This window comes from Hyla sarda, chromosome 12 (assembly GCF_029499605.1).
Source record: "Hyla sarda isolate aHylSar1 chromosome 12, aHylSar1.hap1, whole genome shotgun sequence".
NCBI classification, from domain to species: Eukaryota; Metazoa; Chordata; class Amphibia; order Anura; family Hylidae; genus Hyla; species Hyla sarda.
Genome location: NC_079200.1, coordinates 42911125 through 42931432, shown reverse-complemented (window position 1 = coordinate 42931432; position 20308 = coordinate 42911125). Strand labels below are relative to the sequence as shown.

At 40.4% G+C, this 20308-nt stretch overlaps 1 protein-coding gene across 4 annotated transcripts in view; it reads left to right on the top strand.

The window, feature by feature from the left end:
- Positions 1-20308, top strand: part of KCNH6 (potassium voltage-gated channel subfamily H member 6) — a 531028-nt gene that overhangs the window by 61894 nt on the left and 448826 nt on the right. For all 4 annotated transcript variants that reach the window (XM_056548171.1, XM_056548170.1, XM_056548169.1 and 1 more), the window contains exon 2: positions 18893-19123. In XM_056548171.1, coding sequence (XP_056404146.1) covers positions 18893-19123 — 231 coding nt within the window. The remainder of the gene's footprint in view (positions 1-18892; positions 19124-20308) is intronic.

Genomic DNA, 20308 nt, shown 5'->3' with positions numbered 1-20308 from the left:
GAAATGGATCTATAAAAGGTATGGATCTGTAAAAGGTATGGATCTATAAAAGGTATGGATCTGTAAAAGGTATGGATCTGTAAAAGGTATGGATCTATAAAAGGTATGGATCTGTAAAAGGAATGGATCTGTAAAAGGTATGGATCTGTAAAAGGAATGGATCTATAAAAGGAATGGATCTATAAAAGGAATGGATCTATAAAAGGTATGGATCTGTAAAAAGGTATGGATCTATAAAAGGAATGGATCTATAAAAGGTATGTATCTGTAAAAGGAATGGATCTATAAAAGGTATGGATCTATAAAAGGTATGGATCTATAAAAGGTATGGATCTGTAAAAGGTATGGATCTGTAAAAGGAATGGATCTATAAATGGTATGGATCTGTAAAAGAAATGGATCTATAAAAGGTATGGATCTGTAAAAGGTATGGATCTATAAAAGGAATGGATCTGTAAAAGGTATGGATCTGTAAAAGGTATGGATGTATAAAAGGTATGGATCTGTAAAAGGAATGGATCTATAAAAGGAATGGATCTGTAAAAGGTATGGATCTATAAAAGGAATGGATCTATAAAAGGAATGGATCTATAAAAGGTATGGATCTATAAGTGGTATGGATCTGTAAAAGAAATGGATCTATAAAAGGTATGGATCTGTAAAAGGTATGGATCTATAAAAGGTATGGATCTATGAAAGGTATGGATCTGTAAAAGGAATGGATCTATAAAAGGAATGGATCTATAAAAGGAATGGATCTGTAAAAGGAATGGATCTGTAAAAGGTATGGATGTGTAAAAGGAATGGATCTATAAAAGGAATGGATCTATAAAAGTTATGGATGTGTAAAAGGAATGAATCTATAAAAGGAATGGATCTATAAAAGGAATGGATCTGTAAAAGGAATGGATCTGTAAAAGGAATGGATCTGTAAAAGGAATGGATCTGTAAAAGGAATGGATCTATAAAAAGGTATGGATCTGTAAAAAGGTATGGATCTATAAAAGGAATGGATCTATAAAAAGGAATGGATCTATAAAAGGAATGGATCTATAAAAGGAATGAATCTATAAATGGTATGGATCTGTAAAAGAAATGGATCTATAAAAGGTATGGATCTGTAAAAGGTATGGATCTATAAAAGGTATGGATCTGTAAAAGGTATGGATCTGTAAAAGGTATGGATCTATAAAAGGTATGGATCTGTAAAAGGAATGGATCTGTAAAAGGTATGGATCTGTAAAAGGAATGGATCTAGAAAAGGAATGGATCTATAAAAGGAATGGATCTATAAAAGGTATGGATCTGTAAAAAGGTATGGATCTATAAAAGGAATGGATCTATAAAAGGTATGTATCTGTAAAAGGAATGGATCTATAAAAGGTATGGATCTATAAAAGGTATGGATCTATAAAAGGTATGGATCTATAAAAGGTATGGATCTGTAAAAGGTATGGATCTGTAAAAGGAATGGATCTATAAAAGGAATGGATCTATAAATGGTATGGATCTGTAAAAGAAATGGATCCATAAAAGGTATGGATCTGTAAAAGGTATGGATCTATAAAAGGAATGGATCTGTAAAAGGTATGGATCTGTAAAAGGTATGGATGTATAAAAGGTATGGATCTGTAAAAGGAATGGATCTATAAAAGGAATGGATCTGTAAAAGGTATGGATCTATAAAAGGAATGGATCTATAAAAGGTATGGATCTATAAATGGTATGGATCTGTAAAAGAAATGGATCTATAAAAGGTATGGATCTGTAAAAGGTATGGATCTATAAAAGGTATGGATCTATGAAAGGTATGGATCTGTAAAAGGAATGGATCTGTAAAAGGTATGGATCTGTAAAAGGAATGGATCTATAAAAGGTATGGATGTGTAAAAGGAATGGATCCATAAAAGGAATGGATCTATAAAAGGTATGGATCTGTAAAAGGAATGGATCTATAAAAGGAATGGATCTGTAAAAGGTATGGATCTGTAAAAGGTATGGATGTATAAAAGGTATGGATCTGTAAAAGGAATGGATCTATAAAAGGAATGGATCTGTAAAAGGTATGGATCTATATAAGGTATGGATCTATAAAAGGAATGGATCTGTAAAAGGTATGGATGTATAAAAGGTATGGATCTATACATGCTTTTGTAGGCGGAGGCTGCACTGTGATCTCTAATGTAGGCATTTTAACCTGGCTAGAATTGCTACTTACAGCAAAAAAATTACAACTGTGCTTCATACTTTCCTTGTGTTTACTTTGAGGCAAAGAGGCAAACATTGTCACCCATTAAAGGGTTACCCCGGTGGGAAAAAAATGTAAAATAAACTGATGCCGGAAAGTTAAACAGATTTGTAAATTACTTTTATTTAAAAATATTAATCCTTCCAGTACTTATCAGCTGCTGTATACTACAGAGAAAGTTTAGTAGTTCTTTCCAGTCTGACCACAGTGCTCTTTCATCATCACATGGTCTCCTGTTCAACTACTGAGTCTTCCCCTCTATGTGTCTGGGTATATTCAAATGCAACCCATTTGTTGCAGACACTTCTGTAACTGTCCCATTTATTTGAAAGGGTTTATAGAAATCCACATGCTTGTCACTGAAACTACCCAATTACATTGAATGAAAATAGTTATCAGGTGTCGAAATTTCACCAAATCTGCCACATGTGAATGCACCCTTAGGCTAGGTTCACTCTTGCCTAATACGGCCATACTACAACTGCAAGTCCCGACCTGACTGCAGCTCTTATGAATGTTACTGAAAGCTGAAACTTACTGACCAACTTACTGATGAACAAAAACTTTTATTTCTTCATGATAATGGCACAACTATACTGTGCCAGAGAAAGGAGGCTGTATTAAAGGGGTACTCCCATGCCCCAGCATCCTGAACATCACGTCATGCCCTCTCCCGTAGACATGAATGGAGGGGGCGTGTCTTGACGTCACAAGGGGGCGTGGCCGTTACGTCATGATCATGGTCGCCCGCTCCAAGCGTTCTGAACAAAATTTCCAGAACGCTGGGGCATGGGAGTACCCCTTTAACCTGTTGGGCCACCTCTATCCTGGATACAAGATGAGATAGGGTTGGGCATCGAGGCATACAGGTTCCTTATTCAAGTTCAACAATTTGTTAAATCCCAAGCTGAACCAGCTGAACTGGCAATATCGTTCCAGTCCATAGCAGTCCAGGTTTATTGTTGAAGACACCATTAGAAAAGAAGGTGACAGTGGCTAGGTGTCAGTGGTAGGACACATAATTGGTGCCGTGACACCAAATTTCCTTCTGCTAAGTGTCCGGAAATGGTCCGGGCAGAGACAGGGGTGTGTAATGAAGATGCCACCTGTGTCTGGATGGTGGAAAAGGAAACTGTTGGAGTTGCTCGTGCTTGTCAGTGAATGAAATGACCCTCTCTATCAGTGGCCATTCTGGACTTTCTGGAGCCCCACTGCTGAGTTTTGCAGCAGTCTGACATTTCTATCTGGGTGCATTATTTGTTTTTGTCAATGAGTGTTAAAAGTTCCTACACTGGGGCTGGGAAACTTGTGGCTGCACTTGGTGCCTCAAGCCTTACATGCTAAGCATACTCTTAGGACACCCCCCTGACACTACGTGCACATACTCTGCACATACATCTGGCACCAAAACCTTCTACCTTCTCATTGCGCCCCCTCCCCATGTCTCATTGTTTTGACATAGTCCTGAGTGTCACAATGCGGGACACTGCTTCAGCATTAGGCTCTGCATACACTGCCAAATGACAGTCAGGAAATGCCACATGCTGTGGCCCATCGACCTCAACCATAAAACGACAGCCGGTACACTTACCATATGTCACAATCAAATAGAGAAAAGAAGGGGGTCTCAACCAAATAATGAAAGGGTGCTGCCTAAGTGTTAAATAATACATTAAAATTTTATAAAGTGCAAGAAAAACACTCTAAACTGGCGCACACCATATCAATACTATACAAAGTCTTTATTGAAATACATATTGTACAACAAGAAAACTCTCTAAAACCATTTAGCAAAACTTCACAACCCAAATGGTGGGGACCAGTACCCACTCCCCAATAGATATAATGAACTGCCCCCAACATGGGGGCCACAGAATACTAACAACAGTAAGACGTACAAAGCATACAACCTCTCAGGTAAAGGAAATCACAATATGTGGACATCAGACAAGAAGGGAGAGCATGCGGAATAAGCGTGTGGGTGGGTGCCTCACTGAGAAACCCCATACGTTACATTGCCTTCAGACTTCCTCAGGGGTGCTGTTGCCCCCTGTCAGTACAGAGCAGAGTGTTCTGGCCTAGCTTGTGATAGGCCTGTCAACTAGGTAAAGGGGGTAAGCTTTATCACCATTAATGACGAGAGGCAACAAGCGCTGTCTGCAGATGGGTCCTCTTTTCTTCCGGAGTTTCTAAAATTCTGTAGTTGGAGTGAAAAACTGATGTTTAGGGAAAACTACCTAAAAAGTAGGTGTGATTGAGGTGCTTTGCCTGTTCTTTAGCCATATTTCGGATCCGTATTACGGTCAGACTGTAATACACACGTATGAAATAGGCCTTAAACAGAACTTCTATTAACACTTTTATCAGGTGCACAATGATAATGACTTTGTATATTGTAGTTTATTTTTTTTTTAGCCTTTTTATAGTTGATTGTAGTTTTTTGTGATCTTTCCGGCCAGTGTTATATTTTTCCTTTTAAAATATTTATACAACCTGATTAAATCTAAAACATTTTTGTATATAGGGGGTTATAAAGTAATTTATTCAGCACTTAGTTTTTTCTAGAGTAGACAGACCTTTACCTTTTCCTCCCAAGACAGAGGATTGGCTATCTTGGGTTTAGACCTGATTAACAGGCAGAACCCAAGCATATATACCCTGTGCATCTCTTCAGGCTGTGTTCACACTATGCATTTTTTATGCATTTTTCCTTTGAAAATTTCCAGCCAAAATTCTATTTTACAGCAATTTGCGCAATTATGGTAAATAGCACAATTTTTGCAGCAATTTTTAACAAATCATGACAAAATCACAGGAAAAACACAACACAAATGTAAAACAAAATACTTCATATGAACGCAGCTTTTGTGATCTGCAAAATTGCTTTATGGTAATGCAATATTATTGGTTCATATATAGTGCATACAAGAAACATTTTAAAGTCCATAAATAATACAGGATGTATTATACAGGACGTGGAGAGCAAAAGCATGAATTGGTTTCACAGCAACCAAAATGATAACTGAAAAAAACAGGATAAACAACTCTGAAGCAAACAGCTGTCACATACAGGTTAGAACAAAGCAGAAAGTAGGTATTTTAGCAAAAAATTTCTCTGCATTTTAGCATTTTTCAAGACTATTTTTGTGAATTTGAATCTATTCTTAGCAAATAACACTTACTTGCTACTATGGACACACAGGTCAATAACCCAATAAGCTAATATAGTTTATAGATAGACTATAAATGCATAGGGGGAGATTTATCAAAAACTGTGTAGAGGAAAAGAAGCGATCTGATTGGTTGCTATGGGGAACTGGTCAACTTTTCCCCAGCACAGGTTTTGATAAATCTCGCCCATAATCTTTGTCGCCAAGCCTATTGAGTTACAGCGACAAAGTTCCTGCATTCATAGTCTTAAACCTATGTTGGCTTATTCATAACAGCATAACCTTAATATCGGGGTGGACTGACAACTTATGGGGCGCCTCCAGACAATAAAGGATCATGAGCACCGTGCACCCACCCATGTGTTAGCCACACGTATATAGATGCCCCGCTTACATACAATATAATTTATCTCTATTTATAATTATAATAAATGTATTTATGATTTACAATTAATCTCCTTATTTATTTATTATTTATTCTTTAAACCTTTTAATAAATAAAGAAAATATGGAAAAATAAACTCACGTTAAATAGAGGGTTTATTTATACTATATACTGCGCCCCCCCACATATGAAGTTATACTTTATACTGGCCCTACACATATGAATTTATACTATATACCGGCCCCGCATAGAAATTTATTCTATATGCGGGCCCCCCACATATCACTTTAAGCTATATATTGGCCCCACATATGAATTTATACTATTTAGCTTTTTTCCAGGCTGAAATTGCAAAGGAGTTCGTCTCCGTGCAGCGCCCCGGTCAGACCCGCTGACCGGGAGCGCTGCACTAGTGTCACCGGCGGGGATGCGATCCGCGTAGCGGGACACGCCCGCCCGCAGGTCGCATCCCAATCTCCTCACCTGCCCCGTCCTCTGTCTGCTCAGTCCCGGCGCGTGCGGGCCCGCTCTCTAGGGCGTGCGCGCGCCGGCTCTCTGAGATTTAAAGGGCCAGTGCGCCATTGATTGGTGCCTGGCCCAATCAGTACCTGCACCTGTGCCTTCCTTATAAAAACCCACTTCCCCTTCCTGTCATCGCCGGATCTTGTTGCCTTGTGCCCTGTGAAAGCGTTTAGTGTGTTCCCAAGCCTGTGTACCCAGACCTTCTGCTGTTGCCCCTGACTACGACTCTTGCTGCCTGCCCTGACCATCTGCTACGTCCGACCTTGCTCTTGCCTCGTCCCTGTGTACCGTGCCTGTCTCAGCTGTCAGCTGGGGTTGAGTCATTATCGGGGGGAACGACCTGGGGGTTACCTGCCGCTGCAAGTCCATCCCGCTTTGCGGCGGGCTCTGGTGAAAACCAGTAACCCCTTAGACTCCGTTCCCCTGGTACGGCCCACGTCATCACCCCACTGACACAGAGGATCTACCACCTGTGTCCTCGCTGCATACCTATCCGGATCCTGACAGTACCACTGGATCCTAGATCGTCTTTTCTTCCCGCAGGTGCTGGCCTCCGGGCACCTGATAATACATTGATAGGCGGTGACGGTGAGTCACACTGACGCCATCCTGGGGCTGCGGTAGGCTGGCCGGACCCCTGTTAATTTAAAAAAGAATAAATGTGTTCAAAAGCCTCCAAAATTCCAAGCTGAAAAAAACAATTATACAAAGATTAAAGAAAGATAAACAGAGAACTTACACAGATAAAGCAAAGCATTACATACATTATAGAGAAAACGATGAGGCAAGGTGCAAATCACTTTCTATGTAGAGTTCAGGTGCTTCTTCAGGGTCCAGTATAATATACACATAGTAATGAACAAAATAAAATGGAGCCGTCCTTCCCCTGGTGTTTAAAGGATCAGCTAGTAGTGGCACAGGTAAAGAGCTATATACAGGACATGTAGTACTAGACTGCTCTGTATGGAGGCGCTATTAGACAGCCAAATACACTGAATGCATTGCAGTAACGCAGGTGTTTTGCCAGTGATTTGCCCACTATGGTCAGATCTTCCAGCCATTGGCATGTGCTGTAGATCTAAACTGTATGTAGCAATGTATGTTGAGTCTGGTTCTAAGTTACAATGGTTTAGGAAAGACTAAAATAAAATATTGTAAAGTCAGGCCATTGTAACTTGAGGGATCACTTTATAAACATCACATAAGAGCTTCATGTCTTGAGGTAAAGAACATTTATTTTCCCAAGTTCCCCTTAGGATATGAGGTTTTGTTGAAGTATATATGGAAACCCTATTATTACTATATAAATAACTAAGTAAATATCAAAATCAATATCTAAATCAAAGTTTTTAAACCAGCTTTCCCTAAAAACCTTTGTAAACAAAAAAAACATTTCATACTTTATGGGACCAATTTTCATCTCATATCAACTCTTCACAAGAGTGTAGGACTTAACCTATTTAGATGTGTATACTAGACACAATTCTGTAGAGCAATTTAGTATGAATGTACAATATTTCACATTAATAGGAACTGCTCTAACCAATCTTTACCGACAGGTCCAATGGTCCTTATACTGGAGATATTAAAAATAAATCGGTATGGATAGGTATGTTATTGTAAGGGAGCTGGATGTGGATCCTCTAACCTGTGTGGCTGATGACTCGGACCATATCAGGGAGCGGAGTCTAAGGGGCTGCTGGTCTTCACCAGAGCCCGCCGCAAGGCAGGATGGGATTGCTGCAGCAGGCGACACCCAGGTCGCTACCCCGACACGGCTCGACAACACAGGGAGCTGGGCAAGACAAGGTACCGAAGGATAAGGCAGTAGCGTAGTCAAACGTAGCAGATGGTCAAGGCAGGCGGCAAACAGGGCCCTTTGAAGGAATTTGAGGGCCCCAAGCAAAATGGACATGGAGGCCCCCCCCCTTTGATGTTCATGCACGTCACACTCTAGGGCCGGCGTCAGGACATAGTAACGCCGGCCATTGAATTCTGGGAGCGCAACGTGAGCGAACGTCGATATGACGCACATTAGGTGCAGCAGAGTTCCCCCCACATTAGGTGCAGCATAGTTCTCCCCACATTAGGTTGGCAGTGTTCCCCACATTAGGCAGGCAGTGTTCCCCCTTAGTAGGCAGGCAGTGTTCCCCCCACATTAGGTGCAGCAGTGTTCCCTACCCATACCCCCTGTCCAGACCCCCCCCCCCGGGCCATTTTTTTTGGTGGGGGTCTGACTGCTGAGACCCCCACCAATCACCTTGGTTGAAGTGGTTCTCCAGCTGTTGGATAGCTTAAACTCCCATCATGTCTGGAGAGCCTCAGGCAATGGGAGTTGTAGTTTTGTAACAGCTGGAGAGACACAGATTGGACACAGTTTTACCCATCATCACTGCAGAACTTACAAGTGACTACAGCTCTGATGGGACAGTCAGGAGAATACACAATGATATCAGTGACCTGAGTGACGTCTTCTGACTTGAGTGATATTTTCTCTGTTATCTTTTCTTCTTCATCTGGTCCAGAGACCAGGTCTTCCTCCAGCTCCATTTTCTCTGCATAGTCTGACATCCAGACATCATTGGCTCCTCACTGTCAGCAGATCCTCATCCTCTGCATGAAGACAGTAATTATTATAACCTTGCCAGAAAGTGTATCCTAAATAAAATACTGCCCCACACTGTACCCTGAATATAATACTGCCCCACACTGTACCCTGAATATAATACTGCCCCACACTGTACCCTGAATATAATACTGCCCCACACTGTACCCACTAAATATAATCCTGCCCCACACTGTACCCTGAATATAATCCTGCCCCACACTGTACCCTGAATATAATACTGCCACACACTGTACCCACTAAATATAATACTGCCATACACTGTACCCACTAAATATAATACTGCCACACACTGTACCCTGAATATAATACTGCCCCACACTGTACCCACTAAATATAATCCTGCCCCACACTGTACCCTGAATATAATACTGCCACACACTGTACCCTACATATAATACTGCCACACATTGTACCCACTAAATATAATATTGCCACACACTGTACCCTGAATATAATACTGCCACACACTGTACCCACAGAATATAATACTGCCACACACTGTACCCTGAATATAATACTGCTACACACTGTATCCACTGAATATAATACTGCCACACACTGTAACCTGAATACTGCAATACACTGTACCCACTAAATATAATCCTGCCACATGCTGTACCCACTAAATATAATCCTGCCCCACACTATACCCTGAACATAATACTGCCACACACTGTACGCTGAATATAATACTGCCACACACTGTACCCACTAAATATAATACTGCCATACAATGTACCCACTAAATATAATACTGCCACACACTGTACCCTGAATATAATACTGCCACACACTGTACCCACTGAATATAATACTGCCACACACTGTACCCTGAATATAATACTGCCACACACTGTATCCACTGAATATAATACTGCCACACACTGTAACCTGAATACTGCCATACACTGTACCCACTAAATATAATACTGCCACACACTGTACCCACTAAATATAATACTGCCACACACTGTACCCTGAATATAATACTGCCACATGCTGTACCAACTAAATGTAATACTGCCACACACTGTACCATGAATATAATGCTGCCACACACTGTACCCTGAATATAATGCTGCTCCACACTGTATCCACTGAATACAATACTGCCATACATGCATACACATCATATATACATATACACCCCTCTTGTCCTCTGTGTCCTCATCACCCCCATAACCCCCATAACCCCCGCCAAACCTCTCCTCATCATTACTATAACTCCCCCCCCCCCAACCTCTCCTCATCACTACTATAACCAGGGGGGGTTATGGGGGGGGGGTGATGAGGAGAGGTGCAGGGGGGGCACCTCTCATCACCCCCATAACACCCCTCCCTGCATCTCTCATCACCCCCATAACACCCCTCCCTGCACCTCTCATCACCCCCATAACACCCCCTGCACCTCTCATGACCCCCATAACACCCCCTGCACCTCTCATGACCCCCATAACACCCCCCTTCACTGCCCATAACATTCCCCATAACACCCCTGCACCTCTCATCACCCCCATAACACCCCCCCTGCACCTCTCATCATCCCCATAACACCCCCCCTGCACCTCTCATCACCCCCATAACACCCCCTGCACCTCTCATCACCCCCATAACACCCCCCTGCACCTCTAATCACCCCCATAACACCCCCCTGCACCTCTCATCACCCCCCCCCCCACACAAACACACACCTCATCACCCCCCCCCACAACACCCCCCCCCCATAACATTCCCCATAACACCCCTGCACCTCTTATCACCCCCATAACACCCCTGCACCTCTTATCACCCCCATAACACCCCTGCACCTGTTAGGTGCTGGTAATGCTGGAGATACTTCCATTTTCTGCAAGCCACAGACAAGCAATGGGGAGGGGTGAGTGAGTGTGTCCAAGAGCAAGCACTGAATAGGGAAGGATGACAAAATAGCACATACCCATATCCGATAAAGCAAATTAGTTTATTAACATAGAAAATATCAAGGACATAAAGAATAACACACAAAAAACTCAAATGAGCATAGTTACTACAAGAGGCAGCGAATAAGCTCAACCTTAGGAAGGCACATGTAATTTTATCCATAAGTCTATGGATGTATAAAAGTGTAAAAAGAAAAAGCTAAGTAGAGGTAAAAATGCAATCCTGGATACCTAGTATAATGTAATGCTCTAAGGACAAAAGATCCAAACAAGCAACTGGCTGTCCCAAAGTCCCTGGAAGTCCCTGGAAGGCGGGAATAAAAAACCAAACTAGAGTAGCTACATAGTGTAGGGATTTCTCTGGGATCGTCCTTAACAAAACCACAGTAAACGTTTCTACTTCATTCAGCAGGCAAACAACTGTTCATTATGCAAGTCTGGCTCCTCGCCAGCTTTATTAGATAGGTTGCAGTATGACACAGGAACAAACAAAATCCTAGGCCATTTAGCTACTGACTACACAACCCAGCATGCCCTGACTATCAACTGGAGGGCTTTTCCCTGCCAGTTAAAACATGTGTCCTGCAACCTTTTACTCACTGTTCACACACAGTACTTGCGGCCTCTCGGCTTTGTGTTCTCAGACCCCTTGTCTGTCTCATACTGGAGAACGATCACTTCCCCTGCGTTATCACAAGTTGTCACAGTCAACTTCACTGTTGTGTGTCACTCACAATGCCTGGTTGTGTGCTCCTCGCAAGGCCCGATTCCTCTCCCACACAGCCACCTTGCTGTCTTCTGGGAGAGCCCAGACCATTTTGTTTCCTTTCCTTATATACAGACTTCCCACACTTCTGCTGGCCTCATTAATTAGGCACCTGATGAGCGTCTCTGCTAGCTCACCTAGGATAAAGGACTGGGAAAAACACCCTTTCATTCCCCTCAAAACTGCCTCAATGCCACAATAGATATACCAGACAGGGATCAGAAGAGAGAAGTAATTAGAAGAAAAAGGTAAAGATATGCTCCAGAAGGACCCCACATATTCCATCCATGCCCCAAAACTTTCTCATGAACTTCCTCAGAGGTAACACTGTGGTGCCTGCAACTTCCTCAGTGGAACACGTGGTATTATACACAGGGTTTCTAATAACCATGGACACACATAGATATTCTTAGCAGCTATAAACACATAAAGGAATATTTTAAATCAAGATAATTTGCAAAACTGAGCTTTTACTTCTATCATCAAACCAGATCTCAGGCTGCTTTTACATGTACGGACTTTGTTTGTGTCCATTCATTCCTAGCCGTGGGTCTAGAGACCTAAACTAAAAGCATCATCGTGATCCATGGTACTGTCAGTTAAGGTCATAAAACCTATGAGTTTTTTGTTCAATATGTATGCTTATTACCTATGTGTGAAAACAACCTAAGGTTATATACACACTCAATTTTTGTCCTCTATTTTCAGCCAGAAAGGAGAAATGTGGTGCTAAACTTTTAACTCCAATAGTGCCCAGACTGTAAAAACTAAATAAACAAACATTAACTCACCTTCCTACGTTCCCCCGTTGCGCCGGTATCGGCGTCCCGTTCCTCCACTGCTGCTCGTCTTCAGCTGCAGCGATGTCCCTTTTTTGGGCTATTTTATAGCCATTATTTTAAAAACTTTTTTCTGATGTTTTGTGCCCTTTGTAGGGACAGCAAATGCTATTAAGCAATTTGCTAACCATTTTGTTTTTGGGTAAAAAAAACAGCCCATAAACATGTGAAAAATTTTACAAAAATGTACCTTTTAGGCCATGTAACGGTTGAAAATACAGCTAAAAATATTTGTGAACATAGCCTCGGGCTGCAATCATTCTGTGTTTTTTTTTTGTGTTGATTTGCTATATGTTCGTTGGCTGTTAAGCACTAGTGATGAGCGGCGTATGCTATATTCAAATTCACAATATTTCACAAATATATGGATGAATATTCATCCTATATTCGCGAAATTTACGTATTCAATATATTCGTGGTTATTTTCGCTTTGCGTAAATGTGCATGCGCGTATGTGCATGAGGATACCTATCTACCTACCTATCTATATTATCTATCTAAACAGGAGAATACAGAAGCACACTACTAGTACAAAGATACAGATAAAACATGAAATGCTATATGGCTACAATGCAAAAAATTTAAAAATTTAGGTACCATTTGGCCAAATAGTTTGGACCATCCCACTGCGATAAGGTGACCTCATTGGGACGGACCCTACACTGTGAATATGCCTCTGTGCAATCAGTTACAAGGCTTTTAAGGTCTGGAACATCCAGCACCTTATAAGATGGGTGGGGTGCAGGAGCCAACATGGAGGTAGCCACTCCCCCATATGTATAACACAAAAAAGAATAAGTTGGCCAGCACATACTGATACCAAACTAATGCATGGACCCGGCATACAGGTGCACGCTGCTAGGCTAAATATACATTAACAGGAGAATACAGCAGCACACTGCTAGCACAAAGATACAGATAAAACAGGAAAGGCTATATTGCTACAATGTGCTGGCCAACTTATCCTTTTTTGTGTTATACATATGGAGGAGTGGCTACCTCCATGTTGGCTCCTGCACCCCACCCATCTTATAAGGTGCTGGATGTTCCAGACCTTACAAGCCTGGTAACTGATTGCACAGAGGCACATTCACAGTGTAGGGTCTGTCCCAATGAGGTCACCTTATCGCAGTGGGATGGTCCAAACTATTTGGCCAAATGGTGAGCAAAGTACCTCAATTTTTTCATTTTTTGCATTGTAGCAATATAGCATTTCATGTTTTATCTGTATCTTTGTGCTAGCAGTGTGCTGCTGTATTCTCCTGTTTATGTATATTTAGCCTAGCAGCGTGCATCTGTATGCCGGGTCCATGCAGTAGTTTGGTATCAGTATGTGCTGGCCAACTTATCCTTTTTTTTGTTTTTATATTATCTATCTATCTTATCTATCTATCTATCTATGTATCTATCTATCTATCTATCTATCTATAAATATCTATCTATCTATATAAGCCAGGTCCATATAATAGTTTGGAATCAATAGTGCTAGCCAACTTATTCTTTGCTTGTATTACACATACGGGGGAGTGGCTACCTCCATGTTGGCTCTTGCACCCCACCCACCTCTGTCAGGTGTATATATGGTGCCATGGATGTTTCAGATCCTGCAATGCCTGTTGAACTTTTCACACAGAGGCATATTCATAGTGTAGGGTCCATCCCAAAATGAGGTCACCTTACCCTGGTGGGACGGTCCAAGCTATTTGGCCACCAAATTTGCAAGCTAAGTACCTCACTGTTTCATAATTTCATATTTTCATTTGTTGCACTACAGATGTATAGCTTTTCATGTTTTATCTATATACTCATGTTTCATCTATATACTCATGTTTTATCTATATCTTTGTGCTAGCAGTGTGCTGCTGTATTCTCCTGTTGCTATCTATCTATCTATCCCATATCTATCTATCCCATATCTATCTATCCCATATCTATCTATCTATCTATCTCATATATATCTATCTACCTATCCATCTATCTATCTCACATCTATCTATCTATCTATCTATCCATCCATCCATCCATCCATCTATCTCATATCTATCTATCTATCTATCTCATATCTATCTATCTCATATCTATCTATCTCATATCTATCTATCTCATATCTATCTATCTATCTCATATCTATCAATCTATCTCCTAATATTCTTGGTCTATACAGAAGTGATAATGGGTCTATGACATTTTTCATTTTGAATATTGTCATGTCATATTTGCGACTATCATCACTATCTATCTAATATTGCGAATATTCGCTCTCCAGTCTAATACAGTAAATAGTATAGGATCCTTCTTTAGATCACAAGCTGGAAGTAGGGAGAGATGAGATCACTGTGATGTGTTCTGTGGGGAAAAAAATGTACAAATATTCATAATTGCGAAAATATAGAACTATAGTCACCATATTCGCGAATATGCGAAATTCACGATAAATATTTGAATTGCGAATATTCGCGCTCAACACTATCATTTATCATCCATAGGCTCCCATATAAAAAATATAAATAAAGACCATACATCATATGTTTGTTAACTGGATGCTTCTGTATAGAATAGTGCAGTAGAGGCAGATGGCAAAAAGACAATCTTTAGACCTCTGTCTCGTAAAAGGGGATCTATGGATAAGTAACATGTACGTGCTTATTAAGCACGTACATGTTACATATCTATGGATATGTAACATGTACGTGCTTAATAAGCACGTACATGTTACATATCCATAGATCCCCTTTTACGATACAGAGGTCTAAAGATTGTCTTTTTGCCATCTGCCTCTACTGCACTATTCTATATAGAGGCATCCAGTTAACAAACATATGATGTATGGTCTTTATTTATATTTTTTATATGGGAGCCTATGGATGATAAATGCCACTTAATGGGTATAAAATAGCATTTTTCAGAAGAATACTTTAGGATATGCTCCTGACATACACCTCCATAAATACTGAAAAACCCAATGTAAAAGCAGTCTAACAGAAAACTCTTTTTGAAACTAGAAAATAGTTGGCACAACAGAACAATCCAGTAAAATGCGCTATCAATTTATCTCTATTTGCAAAATCCCCCTCCCTTTTTCATGATGTCATGTCTTAATTAGCATGCTGCGCCAGCTTAATTACCATGCTGTGCCCCTGGCATTTATTAATTATTTATACTATAAAGATAAAAGTATCACAGTAAACCTTGAAACACCCTTTCTTGTCTAAGCTGAACTGACCACATGCCCACAGTTTACCAACAACATTTCTTAACATTTGTGAATACAGTCATGAAAGACAGATGAAAAAATTGTATACAAAGTAAACAAAGAATGCAGAATAAAAATATAATGGGTAATAAATAAATAACCATGTCATTAAAAATAACGTTCTGTGACGGTTTAGTCACAATTTTTTGTAATTAGCAAACTAAGTGATAGGGAAACAATACAGACGTTATTGTAAATGTATCAACAAAAACTGGACCCACAAAAAGAAATAAAGAACAAAAAAGCTTAGTTACAGTCCAGTTTGGGTAAATTCATAGCCAGAGGGATATAGTCCACAAGGCAACTCCACTTATTGACCACCAAGGGCAATAAAGCTCCTGGTGCTCCTATTTAGTGTCTCTTTAGAGATGTCGGTCTCAGCAGGATCTCTTCTTGCTGTAATGTAGCAATGAAGTTCCCAGTATCCCAAGAAGATTCCGGCCTCATCATGAGCTCCTCTCTCCACTAGGATCCACAAGCAAGTCTATGGGCAATTACATTCCTACAATCTTAAAGGGATATTCCAGGATTTTTTTTTATTTGACTATGCTACAGGGGCTGTAAAGTTAGTGTAGTTCATAATATAGTGTCTGTACCTGTGTGTGATGGTTTTCTCACAATTCTTCTGTGATTTTCACCCCAATATTTATTTTTATCAGCATACAAAATGACTGCTGTCTCAGATTTTTCACAGCTTGCAATGCGGCCGAGACCTGACTCACTAGTCAGGTGATGACAGGGAGCCTGTCTGCTCCAATGCGTGGAGGGATCGCTTGGTAGGAGAGAGATCAACTGCAACTAATGCAACAGCTGTAGGCACCCTGATTGAAAACCACAGGTCTTTTGAATGGATGCAGCTCATTTATGTTTCAGTGGGTGGGGTGGCTGATGTGTGGGAGGGAGGAAAATGGAATTGTGGGATTTATTGTAAAGAAAAAAAAAGTTAAACAGGAAATACCAGTTCACAAAAAGCTAGCCACAGTGTTATGGTAATCTCACAACATAGCCATTTAGCCCCAAGACAAGCGCAGATCCTTCCTAAGCCTGTCCATTACTGTCTGCCAGGTACCTACCAAAATCACCTTATGGTGGAGAACCCCTTTAAGAAGGAGATGGCTTCAGCATCATTACTTTATACCAATGTGATCCACATGTAACTCTCTCCATGTCCCCACCTTAGCTTCTCAAATATCTATGTGTAGAGGCACCTTGGGTAGTTTCTAAATACTGTCCTCAGATCTGGCTTTAGAAAATGAGGGAAGCATCTACTTCCCCCCCCCCCCCGGTTAAGTGTCCAGTCTATATACATGCTGACATCTTCATTAACCCTTTCACAACCCATGAAAGATCTGTCATGATGCCATTAAGTGTGTATGAAGTGGGCTCAGGATTCAGGCCCGCCCCATACCCAGCAACCCCCGGCTGATTTGCATATAGCTGGTATGCAGCAATCACCACTGCGGCTATTAACCCTTTAGAGGCCACTGTAAAATCTGACAGCAGCATCTAAACAGCCTTTTTTCTGTCATGCAGTGCAGATTGTCTCCCCACAGCGTGATCGCAGCAAGACGATCTATCATCCTGGCAGCCTCTTTGACTGTCGTGCCTCTTCTATTGATAGAGGGAAGACCCGATGAATCAATACAAGACAAAAGGACATATGTCCTGCATTGATCTGTATGAACAATTTAATGATTGCTCAGACAAGTCACTTAGGGGATGAAATAAAAATTGGAATTATCTGAGCTATTAAAATCATTTTATGGAAAAATAAAGAGTGTCATATTTTTTCTATCCTCATCTACTGGAGTGGAGGGGGGGGGGTGTTACAAGTTTTTTTCTTTCTTTGTAATTGTGTATGTATTGTATTTCTTTGTATGTATTGTGTTTTGTGTGTCATTTTATATGTAAAAAAAATCAATAAAAATTTTTGAAAAATAAAAAAAATATAACATTTTGAATCTCAAACAGCAAATGGCAGAAACAAAAAAAATTATTTTGGTATAGCATTCTGGTGTGACATCACATCCCAAATAAAATTGAATAAAAAGCAATCAAAAAGTCTATTGATCTATGCCAATAATTGGTACTGATTAAAACTACAGAGCATGGTGCAAATAAATGAGCCCCAACACAGGTGGACAAATAAAAAAACTTATTGGTGTCAAAACAGTAAGATTTTAAAGGGTTTATCAAGGAAAAAAGCTTTTTTTATACATATCAACTGGCTCCAGAAAATTAAACAGATTTGTAAACTACTTCTATTAAAAAATCTTAATCCTTTTAGTACTTATGAGCTTCTGAAGTTAAGGTTGTTCTTTTCTGTCTAAGTGCTCTCTGATGACACGTGTCTCGGGAACCGCCCAGTTTAGAAGAGGTTTGCTATGGGGATTTGCTTCTAAACTGGGCGGTTCCCGAGACACGTGAGCACAGAAAAGCACACAGAGCACAGAAAAGAACAACCTTAACTTCACAAGCTCATAAGTTCTGAAAGGATTAAGATTCTTTAATAGAAGTAATTTACAAATCTGTTTAACTTTCTGGAGACAGTTGATATATATATATATATATATATATATATATATATATATATATATAAGTTTTTTTCCTGGATAACCCCTTTAAGCATACCCATTTATTTTTATATTTTTTTTTACATTTGTAAATCATAAAAAAAAACTATAATAAGATATATTTTGGGTACCAATGTAATCTTACTAATCCGAAGAATCAGTATGACACGTCAGTTTTGTCACAAAAATGTTATCTCACAAATACTTTTGCGTCAGTTTTACAGTATATTTTATGGAAAAATGAAGGGTGTCTTTGCAAAGTACAATTAGTCCCGCAAAAAACAAGCCCACATATGGGTCTGTAAATGAAAAATAGAATTTATGGCTAATAGAAGGTAAGGAGGAAAAAACTAAAATGCAAAAAGTAAAACTGTCCCGCTCCTGAAGGGTTAAAAGTAGAATTATTAGACTAACTATCCATTCACAAAGAAAAGTAGCATGCACAAACCCTGTAAGGCATCATATTGCAGTGCCTCCATTAGGAAACAAAGCAGTTAGAATGACACAACAGTATGTTCCATGTATTCATTACATAATGCTGTATTATTAATAAACAAACATATTATGACTCTGTCCATTTCTTTGCAGGTCGGAAGTTCCTGATAGCCAATGCCCAGATGGACAACTGTGCTATAATCTATTGTAATGATGGTTTCTGTGACATGTTCGGCTACTCCAGGGTGGAGGTCATGCAAAGACCTTGTACTTGTGACTTTCTTACGGGTCCAGAAACCACCCACAACAGCATTACACAACTTGCTCAGGCCCTACTAGGATCTGAAGAGCGAAAGCTGGAGATCTTATACTACAGAAAGGAAGGTAAGGAAACTATAAACCTAAGACACTAAACCCAAAAAGCCCTAATTTCCTCATCCTTGGAACAGTAGTTGTCAGAAATCATACAATTGAAAGGCACTGGTTTTGCATTGGTTCATATTTTCTTTGAAAAGCAAATAGCTTTTGAAATATAAAAACTACCTAATACATCACTAAAGTGTATTTATGTACCACTGAAGCAAACATGGATCTCACGATAGAACTCTGGTGATATGTTTGGCTCAGTTAACAAGTCTGATTGATTCAGCCATAACAAAGACAATGCAAAGGTATTATGGCCATAAAAAAACTTGCCTTCTACTAAGGATCCTTGGACAATATCTCACCTTCTTAATCCCACCTCCAGATCTATTAATTATGGGTGTAGAACAAGTAAAGGTATTTGGAGAAAGTATTATGTTTTGGAAAAAGATTCTGTAACCTGAGATTAGCTTCTTAGATGCTGCAGTCACTGTTAACCACAACATCCAAGGGGTTAAATAATCCCAATTGACCTTTGCTCTAATCCTGGCTATTGCAGCTGAGTATTACCTGTATGTCACCGCTAACACGCATTGTAGATGACACTGGAAGAGCTCCTGAGCCAGTGCCACCCCCATGACATAACTGTACACCAAGAAGCATTTTAGAAAGATGCACACATATTCACAGTGGTGCTTGAAACGTTTGTGAACCCTTCCGAATTTTCTTTATTTCTGCAAAAAGTTGACCTAAAACTATATTAGATTTTCACACAAATCCTTAAAGGGGTACTCTGCCCCTAGACATCTTATCCCCTATCCAAAGGATAGGAGATAAGATGTCTGATCGCGGGGGTCCCACCACTGGGGATCTCGGCTGTGGCACCCCAGACATCCGGTGCACAGAGCAAACTTAGCTCCGTGCCAGATGACTGGTGATGTGGGGTGGAGGCTCGTGATGCCACAGTCACGCCCCGCTCGTGACATCATGGCCATGCCATCACGAGGAGGGCGTGGCTGTAACGTCACGATCCTCCGATGCTATAAACTAATGCTGGGTGCAGCAGAGAGATGACAGGGGTCCCCAGCGGCGGGACCCCAGCAATCAGACATCTTATTCCCTATCCTTTGGACTCCTTTAAAGTAGGTAAAGAGAACCAAATCATACAACTGAGTCAAAAATATGAGGCTTGGTCATTTTTTTTTT